The sequence below is a fragment of the Pyrgilauda ruficollis genome, unplaced genomic scaffold (genome assembly GCF_017590135.1).
Source record: "Pyrgilauda ruficollis isolate IOZ18807 unplaced genomic scaffold, ASM1759013v1 scaffold145, whole genome shotgun sequence".
NCBI lineage: Eukaryota > Metazoa > Chordata > Aves > Passeriformes > Passeridae > Pyrgilauda > Pyrgilauda ruficollis.
Genome location: NW_024513099.1, coordinates 540,258 through 553,249, shown reverse-complemented (window position 1 = coordinate 553,249; position 12,992 = coordinate 540,258). Strand labels below are relative to the sequence as shown.

The 12,992-nt window shown below is 42.2% G+C and overlaps 1 protein-coding gene across 2 annotated transcripts in view; it reads right to left on the bottom strand.

The window, feature by feature from the left end:
- The window catches only part of SFT2D1 (SFT2 domain containing 1), a 19,911-nt gene extending 12,251 nt beyond the window's left edge, over positions 1–7,660 (bottom strand). Inside the window, exons 1-2 of one of the 2 annotated variants that reach the window (XM_041460573.1) lie at positions 6,949–7,660; positions 736–822 (exon numbers count right to left, since the gene is read on the bottom strand). In XM_041460573.1, coding sequence (XP_041316507.1) covers positions 736–822; positions 6,949–7,011 — 150 coding nt within the window. In that variant the 5' untranslated portion in view covers positions 7,012–7,660. The remainder of the gene's footprint in view (positions 1–735; positions 823–6,948) is intronic. The other variant, XM_041460572.1, reaches the window with a different exon arrangement.
- Positions 7,661–12,992: the final 5,332 nt, after the last annotated feature.

Genomic DNA, 12,992 nt, shown 5'->3' with positions numbered 1-12,992 from the left:
AATGTAAATGGTGGGGAGGGGGGGTGGGGGGGGGGGGGGGGGGGGGGGGGGGGGGGCGAAAAAGGACAGAGAAGGAGGAAAAGGAGATGACTTCCCCAATGTTTTTTCAGCTGTTTCTGGGGGTTTCCATGCAGCTGAAAAAAAACCCCCAAAACTGCCTTCTTGTGCAAGTTACCTGTGTCAGATTTTGGCAGAGCCAAGAAATTAATAGATCTCAACTCTTAACTGCAGGCTGAAGACTCCTGCCAGCCCCTAAAGTTCAGGAATGAACACATGATTTGCTGACTATAAAACCACCAGGAGTGCAGCAGGTTTTTCAAGTGTCAACACATAACCACACCCATTAATTTGTTGAGTGTGACATGCTACACTTGTAGTTTCTTCAGCCTTTAAAAACCTTTCAAGCTTCCCCCCTCTTTTTTCCTTTTATTGGAGATGGGTAAATCAGATGGGTACACACCTCTATCAGCATATTTTGACAGTGTTCAAACCTTTTAGTAAGAAAATGTATTATGCTACAGTAAAAATGCATACTTTTGTAATTGGAAGAAAAATGGCCAAAATCATAATTTAGAGGTCAACAGCCAATTATACATTTAATGTCCAGTTAAATAAAAGCACACAAAATTTAGAATGCAAAATTTAGAATGCAGAATCACACATAAAAGAGGAATATCAATGAGGTTTAACTGTAGAACAATAATAAAGCCCAAGGAAAAAAATAACTTTACTTACAAGAAAAGAACATAAAATGCCAGCAACAAAGCATATGGCAAACCATCTGATTCGAGTACCAAAGCTGAGTGTTGAAGCATCAAGGACCTTAATAAGAAGAGAGGAAAAAGAGGATATTACAAACCCAGTTTAAAACAATCTAAAGGACTTTTTTTCTTTACCACTGAAGTCCTTAATTTCAAACAAAATAATTTTAAGCTGGAAATAGTTATTTTACCTTGCTTAACAGTTGTTTGTGTATTAATTCTTTCATATTACAAAATCATATTATCAATCTGGAACATATGGAAACATATTTACAAACAAAAAAAGACAAAACCCATAAAGGTATATCCTGGCACGCAAGCAATGCTGCTTCACTTTCAAACAGATTTTTTAATCACCACACAACTGAAAATAGTCACAGTTGTACCAAACCAAAAGAATGAATGGATCTGCCAACAATTTTCAAAGGAATTAATCCATTTGTGCAACACTCTAGGTTCCTATAGATATTACCACCTTTTCCTGTTACTAGAGAGGATCCATTGTACATATTAATGCCAGTATCCACTGCAAGCATTACAACTCCAATTTCTCTTCCAATTACCTTCCTGAAGGTATAGGCAAATTAACACAGTTTGTCTCATCAGACTAAGCTAACTTGCTGAAAGGGAATATTTCACTTCCTGCTCCTCCAGAGTGACTCCAGAACCTGAGCTACCTGACACAACTCCTGACATGAGAACAGAATTTATGTTCCTTCTATTCTGATGACTTGGCTAATGAGGCAAGCCAGCTCTGCAAGCTGTCAGAAAAGCAGCAGGGCTGATGTAAGGAAAGAGGCAGGGCCATGTATCTGGCAGAAAGGTCCCTTTCAGCAGAAGTGATTTGCTAGATAGCTCATCTCCACCCATGCTGTAAGAACAATGCATTTCATCTTACTCCAGGTCACTACAATTAAATGCACTTTCTGTTCTAAACTGGCCTATTAAGTGAAGTGTTGCTTCAGCTTACCTAAAATTACTTTAAATAAACAACTTTCCTGTTTGTACAGGTGTCACAGACAAACTTGCTCTCCTGTTATTTAGGCAACAGGTATTTTAATCAAGACTTATTAACCAAATATACACGATATACCTTCCTCAGCCAATGAGTCTGATATTTCTCTTTATCTCCTGAGAAATTTCTCTTTCAGGCAGTGGTAAGCTAACCAAGGAAATGTGATTACTGCTTAGAACAATTTCACATTTGTACAAATGAGGAATCTGTATCTAGTTCAATAAAAAACTGCAACATGCACACACACATAAAGGTGCTGTGAGGACAGAATTTTCCAAACGTCAGAAGATGCAGCTTACCTTGCTAGGTCCAACACTTTATCCTTATGTATGCATTAAAAAAACAGACAAAAACAATAACTGAACAATGGTTTAGTATTTTAAATCATATTTGACAGTCAGAGTCCTAAATGCCTGCATTTTTAAGAAGAGTAGGAAGAGCTGGTAGCACACAGCTGAAGATACCCATTTCAATCATGCCTTTAGTTACACCTATTTATGCAACTAATCACAAGCACACATACACACAAAGAGTAAAAATCCTTTCCGTCTGCATTCAGAAATGAAGCGTAGCTAAGCCAATAATATCAGTAAACCTAACACACACATTTCAGATTGCCTAGAAAACAGGAGGAAGGAAAGATAAATCCTTTATTCAGGTGCATCAGGCTCATTGCTCCACTTACTGCTCTTCTACTTCTAATCTTATTATCTGACAGTGCTCCTGAAGTGACTACCAGGAGATTTCATTCTTCAAATAAATTTGAAAACAGCTTTATCTTCAGTTAAATTCCTAACAGTTAAGAGGTGAAAAAAAAATCCAGCATAAGAAATAAAAGAACCACACAAAGGTTTGGAGCAAAAAATACTACAAACCCCCAAAAGTTTGATACATTTTATGGATTTAACTCTTAAAAACTGGTTGACAATATATGCACATGAAGATAAGCTGTGGCATGAGGGCTGCCAGAGCATTCTGTGTAATAATAAGACTAAATCCATTAAATGGTATTGAAATGAAGGCTCATCCTTCCAACCATTCCCAATGGTGTCACCATTTATGTTGTCAAGCTCAACCTATTCAATACAGTTTGAAATCCTGAAACTGGGGATCTGGTAATGCATTTTCTTAGTCCCTAATATTTAAGGGGACGGAGGGGAGACCTCATTGCAGTCTACAGCTTCCTTATGAGAGGAAGCAGAGCGGGAGACACTGGTCACTTATCTGTGGTGACCAGAGACATGACATGAGGGAACAGCTAAAGCTGTAAAAGGAGGTTTAGGCTGGATATTAGAAAAAGGCTTTTCACCCAGAGGGTGGCTGGGCACTGGAATAGGCTCCCAGGGAAGTGGTCACAGCACAAGCCTGAGAGAGTTCAGGAAGCATTTGGACAATGCTTTCAGGCACAGAGTGCGATTCTTGGGGATGGTGCTGTGAAGAGCCAGGAACTGGACTCTATAATCCTGGTGGGTTTCTTCCAAGTCAGAATATTCTACAATTTATACCTTTTGGGTTTCACGGAAGCAATGCAACTCATTGCCTTTCCAAGACGCCTGTTTGACCACTGCAGAGAAGCACCTTGCTGCAAAAGTTGAGTTACAGATACACAGTTCAGCTGTGTAAACCACAGACACCAGCTTGTGCTCAAATGCCAGGCTCACTCTAGAAGCTGAGGACCTGACAGTGTAGGAACCCTGCCACACGTGCTGCAGGTAGTAATTTCAATACTAGGGACCATGGAACACCCTGAGGTAACAGAGATTATGAACCCTAAGAAAAAGGAAGTCTAAGCTGCCCTTGCAACAAAAGCAGGAAACACAACACAAAGGTGCTAAAGATTCTTTTTGTGTGTCTGACATAAATTATACAGCTAATCCCAGATTTCAGACAAAAAGAGTTGTCATTGCAGTCTACGGTATTTGGATTAGGAAAAGCTTTTACTTAGGAGACTGAAAAAATTTCCAGGCATATTCCACATCCGTGGTTCAGGTGGAGAACAGTAGTGGTGGCAAGGGAGCTCCTGTAAAACATACCCTTCTTGCTGTACTGCTTATCAGCTTGTTTCTAAGAAGAAAAATTAAACTGAAATCAACAAAAGGAAATCCTTGGTTTTCTATTGCTGAACTTTAATGCCAAACTCCTGGGCAAGAAGCTTTTTATTCACAGGCTATTTCAAGCTAATAGCATATGAAAGAAATGAACAAAACATCCAAAAATCAAGAGGAACCCCCAAGTGGAAACCGGAATCTGGAATGGAGACTGTCTGAAAGATAAGGAACATGCTTGCAATAACAGCATCACTGCTGAAGAGTTTGCACTGGACACACAATAAATAATATAAATGATAATCCATAAGGCTGCTTTTGATCAAAAATAGTTTTTGTGGCTCTGAACATCCACCTAGGCTCCCCCCATATATTAATAATCTTATATCAGTTTTCCACATGAGCAAACAGAAAAACAGAACCACTTTATTTTCACTTGTCTAGATGTAATTAAAAATTACATCTTCTCTCAATGGTAAATATGCAAGTAATGGAGAAAATGCAAAGAAATGTTGAGTAAATTTGCAGAATTGAGTTTCTAAACCGTAGCAAAACAATATGTATAGAAATATATTCTCATCTTTCCCTAACAGGCCTCCTTATATGTATTTCTATCACCAGTTGAGATTAAAATACAAGAAGTGTAACATAAGAAACGAAATATATGTAATATAAGAAATGTAATATACAAATTCTTAAAAAAATATACGAAATATCTGGTCTATTCCTCTGTTGAAATCTTATTGAGTGCTTTAAGCAGCTGTCATGCAACATCCAATGTGTCACATGGACTGATTTTACATTAGTTTTAGTGTTGATAAAACTAAACAGCATAATGCTGCCCTGAAAGCATCATAGCACTGCTACATTTATTATTTATTGTTGATCTTTTTGGTAAGGAATTTATTTTTTTAAATTATATTTAGAATAATGGATCTAATTGCAGCAAGAAACAACAGCTGGTCATCTGAAGAGTTTAGAAAGTACAGAAAGACTTCCCTGAATCATTACACAGTTCTTTCATTATAGACTTGATTCTTTTTAGCAGGAATGACTTGTGACTTCATGATAATGGTTCTGCAAAAACCAAGGGAAAGAATCCAGAGAAATCTATGGACATAAACCATATGTAATATATATGTATATGTATATATAATATATGTATATATGTGTATATATATGTACCTATAATATGTATATATAATTAGCTAAATATAATAATATATATAACCATATGTATATATAATAGCCATATGATGGCTATTACACAACTATCAGATATTCCAAAGAGAGGGCCTTTGTTTTTAGCCAAACATATGACTCATCTCCAGAAAGATCATGGAAACAGCTGAAGATTTTTTACACACACAATGCATAACCTCACACTTTCTTTCACAGCCCCACCTCTTACCAAGTGTTCCTCTCTGCATGGGTGCACACTTTTTTTGCTCTAATACACGCACTTTAAAAATAATCAGCACCACTTAGCTCTAGCTTTAGTGAATGTCATGTATGAATTTCCTCTCTAAAAAGAGGCTGTTCTACAAACACATTGCTACCTTGAGAGAAAAAATACAGCTGAGAAACTGCCTGACCTAAACACTTAATTTTTTTTTTTTTTTAAGACAAGGGGTATTTATTTATTTTAACGATCTTTCTGGTTCATCTCAGCATGACACTCCAAAGACACATTTATAAGTTTTATTCTATCATGTACCAGACAGGCAGATTTTTCTTATTTGAAGTCTTTTCTGGCTATAACAGTATCATTACATGCAATAGTGAAATCCTATATAGTTTAATTACTGACATTTAACAAATTAAACACCTTTTTAGCTCAGTTCTCTCCTCAAGATATAAAATTCAAATATAAGAGCATTAAATATGTAGGCATTTATCTACTGATTGCCACCTTAAAACAACTATCACAGCCCCAAATAAAGGACAACTCTATGTCACTATCATGTGCCTTGAGTGAAATGTGCCTAGTGATGGTAGAATAATCAATTCTCATGGAACTGAACTGAGATCAACAGAAATGAAAATATTTCTTTGGTAATCCTGAGAGGAGCAGAAGGTGAAGCATCCCTCCCAAATGCTGGCAGCCAGTTCTGGTGTGAAAGGGCAAAGATTCTACACTACCTCCAGAATCAGTGGACACAATTTAGACGCTTTGCTGTGGCAGAGGCCAAATTCATGAACCTTGAAGACCAATGGCAACTCAGTACAAAATCAAGTGAAGCATACCAGCTGCTAGAACTAATATCATGCCAGCTGTGCTCAGTTTGTGCTGGTTCCCCAAGGTTTGTTAGCCGCAGCTCAGATCCCAGCTACATTTCAGCCTCCTCCACCATGCTCCAGCACCCTGGAGGTAGCAAGCAAGATATTCCTTGATGTGGGGTGTTTTGATCTGCAGTTACATGAGTTAAGAAGGAGCTAAAGGTTCTTTGTAAGCATGCTCAGCTTTGCTTCAACCTAGAGATTTGTTCTCAGGAATGTATGGTCTACAAACACAGTAAAAAGGAAATAAAAAAATCCTCTGACGATGAGGAAGATAGTGGGAAGGAAATAGAACAATTAAGCCATACTTAGGAAGTAAGGAGCAAAAAGTAACTTCAGCAGAATGTATACAAAACCTTTGTTTCTGCAAATTTAAGGCCATAAGGGAATGGAGAAACAATTTACACTGAATCGCAGACTCAATCGGGTTGGAAAGGAGCATAGTATGTTATCTGCCCCCTGCTTAAGCACAGGAAAAACTTGTAGAAACTGAAGGACCCCAAGCCACCAACACAGCCAAAAGCTTCACACAAGAGTAATTCGCCAAAATTCATCCTCCAGGCAGAGCCTGTTGCCCACAACGCTCGGCGCACGCCGCAAACTTCGGCCTGTCCTTTGCCTCTCCCGACCTCTGCCCCGCTCTGACACAGTCGGGCAGGCACCGGGAAGTGGGGTGCGCGTGTGCGCAGGCCAGGGACGGGGGAAGGCGGCGCGGTGAACACGGCAGCGCCCGAGCCACAAATCCCGGGCCGGGCCCGGCGCGGGGAGGCTCAAGCGCCGCTCGATCCGCGCGCCCCCGCGCCGGGGAGGGCGGAGGAAGGGAAAGCGGGCTCTCGCCAGGCCGTACCTGCGCCGTCAGTCCCTGCTCCTCATCGTCCTGCCCGGCCAGCACCCGCCGCAGCTTCTCCATGCCGGCCCTCCCTGAGCAGGCCCGCGCCGGGGGTCGGGATGGGGCACGACGGAGCCACGCTCCGCCGCGGGCCGCCGGCCCAGCCGGAAAGTGACGCGCACCCCGAGGCGGTGGCGGGGCCGCGCCTGCGCAGTCCCGTCCGCTGCCGCGGCCTCCCACGGGACTGCGCTGGCTGCGGCGCCTAGCCGTGTGTGCGGATGCGGCAGGGACACCCGGTGCAGCCCTGGCTGGAGGCACCGGGGAGGAAGAAAGGCTTCTTCAGCCTGACCCCGCCTTCATCGCCGCCCGCGGAATCGGCCTTCGCACGGCAGCGTGATTTGCATGAACGCGATGAGCACAGGAGATAGAACACAGCACCGCGGGTGCGTAAGGCTCCGGTAGAACCGCACCGTACAGGTGCAACTTCCTTAGCATCAGTTTCTGCCCGTTGCTTGTGGTTCTTTTGCTTGGCACCACCGAACAGCTCTTCAAATGATGCACAGGAAGTTCCAGTTGAATACGGAGGAGAACGTCTTTTCTATGCAGGTGACCTAGCACTGGAACAGATTATCCCGAGACGTTGTGTAATCTCCCTCAGTGGATGTGTCCAAGAACCATCTGGATGCGATCCTGAGCCGTGTGCTCTAGGATGGCCCTGGAGAACAGTGTGGTTCCGAGCAGCCGGCGGAGTCCGGCTTGGCCTGACTGTTCACGGGCCCGGTGCAGACGGGCCGGGCCTTTGGTCACTCACTGCCAGCCGGCAGGCACGCTGCGAACCGCAGCGCCAGCACCTTCGTCCCTCCTTGAATTGGGGGTGCCTGAGGCTTCCAGCGCCCACTTGTTAGCAAGCCAGGTGTTTTTCCAGCTAGAATGGGTGCGGTAGGGAGAAATGGGATTAGGTGTGAACACCTTTCTCTAGAGATTTCCAGTGTGGTGCTGTTAAGCTCTGCCCCTGTAGGAAGGGGTGGGGCAGAGTCCATCACGCTGCTCTGTGTCTTAGCTTTGCCTGCGCGTTCCCAGCAACACTCCATTCTCCATCTGCCCCGTTCAAGCCTGGTCATTCCATTTAAGTCTTCCCTGTCCTGCTTTGTTCAGACGCTGACCCTGTGTGTCCTTTGGGGCTGTTTCTGTATGTGTGTGTCTGCTTTTGGACCAACACCTCAGCACTGGCCTGACTCGTTTGCAGGGGGAATGAGGTTGGTTACTGGAGGGAAAGATCGAGGTGTCACATGCAAAGTGACAACAGGCAGCAGTGTGGACTGGGACAGGAGAGGGAGATGGGTGATAAGGGCTGTGTAACATGTTGCTGTGTGAATGAAACTTGAGAAGAGCCAGGGCAGAGCAGAGCCTCCAGTGAGGCCCTTAGGAGAGAAACCTTCCCTTCCCACCCTCCTCAGCTTCCCACACACACTTGGGAAGTTTCCCGTGTGCCTTCTACCTTGGTTTTTAGGTGAAACCCTTGGACACAAACTGTATCTTTCCAGCCTGATAACACGCCATTAGCATCTCAGGAAGCTTTAAGTCAAGGCTGAAATTAATAATGGAAGAAACACTTGCGGACATGTCTGGGTGAAAGGGTGAAAGTAACCAAAGAACCACAGAATGTCACTTCCACAGAATGTCACTTGAGCCAGGCAGCATTGCTCATACCTTGTGAGGACCTCTGCAAGGAGGACAAGTGTGTAAGGGAACAACAAAACCACAACCCTGCAAGAAAGGGAGGAGAAATGGGAGAAAGAATGGAGAAGGTATATGAGGGTGTGTCTGAATGTGCACAAATGATCTTTCTTAGTGGCCCCCAAAATTGTACAAAATTATTTGTTACAGAAGTGTTTTAATTCCAAAGCATATGTGAGACCAAAATATAAGAACAAGAAAGTTCTCTTTGGTTTTTTCCCCCCTCCCAATTTATAGATAGATATGGATAGATGCAGCAAATTTAAATATTGAGTCTAGCCTTCTGGTCTGCATGACTTTAGGCAGGAGTCATTGGCTGTGCCTTGGATTACTAATGACTTTCTGGTAGTATAGGGAGTACAGGCAGGTAAGCACCTGGCAGAGGGCAAGCTGAAGCGGTTCTTTTGTTTCTGTGTGAACAAGTGCACAGAGAAGAGCAGTGCACAACTGGGCAGTGTGGGGCATCCAACTTGAATTCTACTGCTGTCCCCTCTTTCCCACCTGCAGCTGCCTGGGCTATGCAGCCTGCCTGGAACCCACAGCTGTTTCACTCCTGAACGAGGCAAAGGGTGTTTTTTGTTTCCTTGCTATTTTCTTGAGCATAAGGTTGTCATAGTCACCCCAAATGTATTTTTTCTATTTCTCTGCTCAACAGAAATTCTTAATTCTCTGTGCTGTCATGAAATACCATGAGACAGTCATTACCTTGCCATGAAAAAAGAGCCAGTTTGGAAGGCCTGTGTTGTTCAGTGTTTCTGTGCTGATGAACTTTGGCTGATAAGGCAGCAGGATCAGAAAATTACTCTGTTTTTCTAAAAAGGTAAAATTCTTTTGCTAGCACAAGTCAAAATAGCTGGTACAAAGTATCATTATGCCTTTAGATCACAAACCTACCACATCTGAAGATATTTTCTGTTTTTATGATGACAGTGTTACGGATTTGCAAGCCTTAGTTTCTCTGTTTGTAAGGGATGGTGTGGTTTGCTTATAAGTTTCGTTGACTCTTGACCTTACTGGTTTGCACGTATCTGCATCTAATTTGAAGCTAACCAGAAAATCTGCTAGGTAATGTTGTCTTCCTGAAAAATGTGTGAATTCAGCCAACTTACTGAACTGATGCAGTTGTGACATACTTTTAATGTACATATAGCAGTGTCTGTATGCTTCAGTCTTGTCGCTGTTACAGCTGTGAACCTGTAAACACATATTCTGCAAAAATAACAGCTCTGTGATTGCTCTGGTCATAATGTAGGGCTCTAATGTCCTGTATTCCTCCCCACCCTTGCATTCTTTACCTTTGGAAATGGAATGTTTAAATGAATACTGCTGAAAGGTTAAGATCAGGTGTTATAAGAAATGTTAAACAAGTGGTCCTACAGAGACCTACTGGGAGCATGGTAGAAAATGAAATGTAGAGCTGCTCTGGGGCCTTGCCTATTCCACTTGAAGAGACCCCACCTCAATCCTGCTGTGTGGTGCAAACATCTCACATCACACAAAGCAGCACCTTCTGAAGGCCTCTGAAGGGAAGGGAGCTTAACAGTGGGGAATGAATGCCTTTTGTATATTTTGAAAAGATGTTATGTGTCTGAAAATGCAACTATGAACATCTTCCAACAAGCCTGCATTGCTGACAGCGACAGGTAGTGGTAATCCAAAAACAAGGAAACAAAAGCTGAAAAAGCTATCTCCTTTCTTACACTTCAGTTCAGGAAACCCATCTCTTCTAATTTGTCTGCAGATCAGCCTAAGTCACAAGCCACATGGTGGCTTCATCCAGCTTCATGGTAATTGTTTCTCCTGTGATTCAAACCTTTCCAGATCTAGTCATCACTTCTCTAGGGACACAAAATAACCTCTCATGGGTCTCTGATCTAGAAAACTGAGGCATACAAAAACCAGCTACAGATGAGCTACTTCCCAGTGTGCTTGGCAGGCACCTGGTAGTAGCCAGATGTGTGTGTGATTCACAGGAACACTATGAGCTATTGCAAAGCTTTGGAGGGAAAGGTAACAGCCTTTATTGGCTCACTCTGGCCAAAACAACACATTTGCAAGGAAGTACCAAGCAGCCTTGTGAGCTGTTCTCTGTGTGGCATCATACACTCAGATCAGGTAGTGCAGATGCTTGGTCAGCTGATACACTATTGGAAACCCTGTCAAATGTTTGAACCTTTCCTGTTACTAACAGTAATCTGGCTGAGAGCTGATGCTGATGTTTACCAAATTACAGTATAAGACACACAAAGTAACAAATAGGTTACTTATCACACTGCTGGCTTTCTGTTTTGCTTGCAGATGGCCCATAGAATCAAGTGTGTACAAAAATACCTTATAATCATTGCTTTGCATGGCTTCCCCGTGAACAAACACAGCAATTGTTTTAGGATTTTAAGTCATCCTAGGTGCAAGGAGATGTGGTATGTCTGAATCTGCAAGATACGAACATTTGAGATAATCTGGCTACTCCCTTGGCACTGAAACAAGTTAAAATCTGGAGATCTTTCTGTCCCGAAACTGTGATCTCAGATCCAGTCAGAGTCCAACTGGAGTGACAGATTAGAGGAGATTAATATCTTGTCCTGGCAGGAGACACCTTTAAGGTTTCACACTACATTTTCTCTTGAAGGAGAATACTGATGTAATTTACATCACTTGATAGCACTCTGAGAAGGCACCCTTTAAGTTAACACATACCATAGGACTAGAAACATGATTATGAAATTATTCCCATCAGCCTATAAATCAACATCAATTAGAACAAGTTATAGCAGTGGTTCTCCTCTGAGTAAGTTATGTACTGAATGCGTTTGGAATTATTAAATACTTTCCAAATTTTAAGTGGCTTACTTTGTACCTTTACATTTTTCTAACACAATGGACCAAATACAGCCAGCATGTAAGTGCTGCCATAACTGACACTGCCTTCTCTTGCACCAAAGGCTGGGTTTGGACCATGCAAGTTTCACTTAATGAGAAAGACATGATCCAGATTTCAGACGAAACGAATAAGCATAAAATTCCTAGACTTGTTGCCATGGTTACTTGAAACCTGCTGTTAAAGAAGGTGGGAAGAAAGGGAAAGGATGAAAAGTAGGAAAAGAAGAGAGCAATAATATCATGGTCAGGCTTAGGCCATGTGATAAAGGCGATGATCTGGAAGGAGCAGGACCCCAGTGATGACACTTGGAACAGGTTATTCAGAAAACCAATATTTCTGCCTTCTGGCTGCTATTGAGTTGATTCAATGGACATTGGTTATTTTTAAGTGGTTACCATAGTGACTAAATGCAATGCACTAGTAGGTATTAGATCTGCAAAGGCGGAAAGGGATTGGGTGGGGAGAGACAGGCTTCTCCACAATTAATTTAATAAAGAAATTGCCTAATTTTAAACACCAGACTGATTGCTTTTCTGCTTTATAGAGACTGTAAAACTTGCAGCAATGTCTTGCTCAATCAGAACAAACTTCAGCCTTTGTGTAAGTTGGCAGCAGAAATACTCCAGCTCTACAGAAGCAGAACTGCAGTCATATTGCATCAGGCAGTGAGCACTGTTCTTCCCCAAATGCAGATAGGACCAATGGACCCTGTAAGACACAGGCTGAAAACCTAAGAGAGCTGGTAACTGTGCTTGTGAATATTTCTTGTATTATTGTTTTATATTCCACTGCTAACTTTGAAGTCTGTAACATGGGGATGAAGAAACAGATTGTATTCATTAAGGGCTTTGGACTAAGTGATATGAACATATCACTCTAATAGTATTAGTTATTTCATTACTTGTCTCTATCTCATCTTTTTATTCCTGCTCTTTTTGAGTGCCTTCACATTCTTAGAACTGGCAGGTAAAGAAATAACTTGTGTCTGCACCGATACCAGTGTAACACCTACTCATGTACAATAGAAACACACACAGCTGAAGTAAGTGCGTTTGGTAATTTGATACTCTACATATTAGTTTGACCATAATAGAGTTTGTATCAGCATTCATGCAAGAACTCAGGGAAAACACTGGAGTAATTATAAGACTGGTCTGTCCTAGTCTAGGACTGTATTTTCTAAGCACTTTATTTCCATGTCAAAACCTGTCTTGGTCCCAAGGAGAAAACTCTCCCTTTTTTTACTGCCTTCTCTGTCTCTAAACTTACTGAGACTTTTCCCCACCCGATTCTCTGCTGTGCTGTCCTTGCTCAGATGACACCATTGTGCTTTGTATGGAGAACTACATTTTACTACAAATGTGTTTTCTCTGAGAGCTGGCAGGCCATATTGGTAGCACTAGGGCTAAGAGATTTTTCTGCTGGTTTTAGAGTAGGGAACATT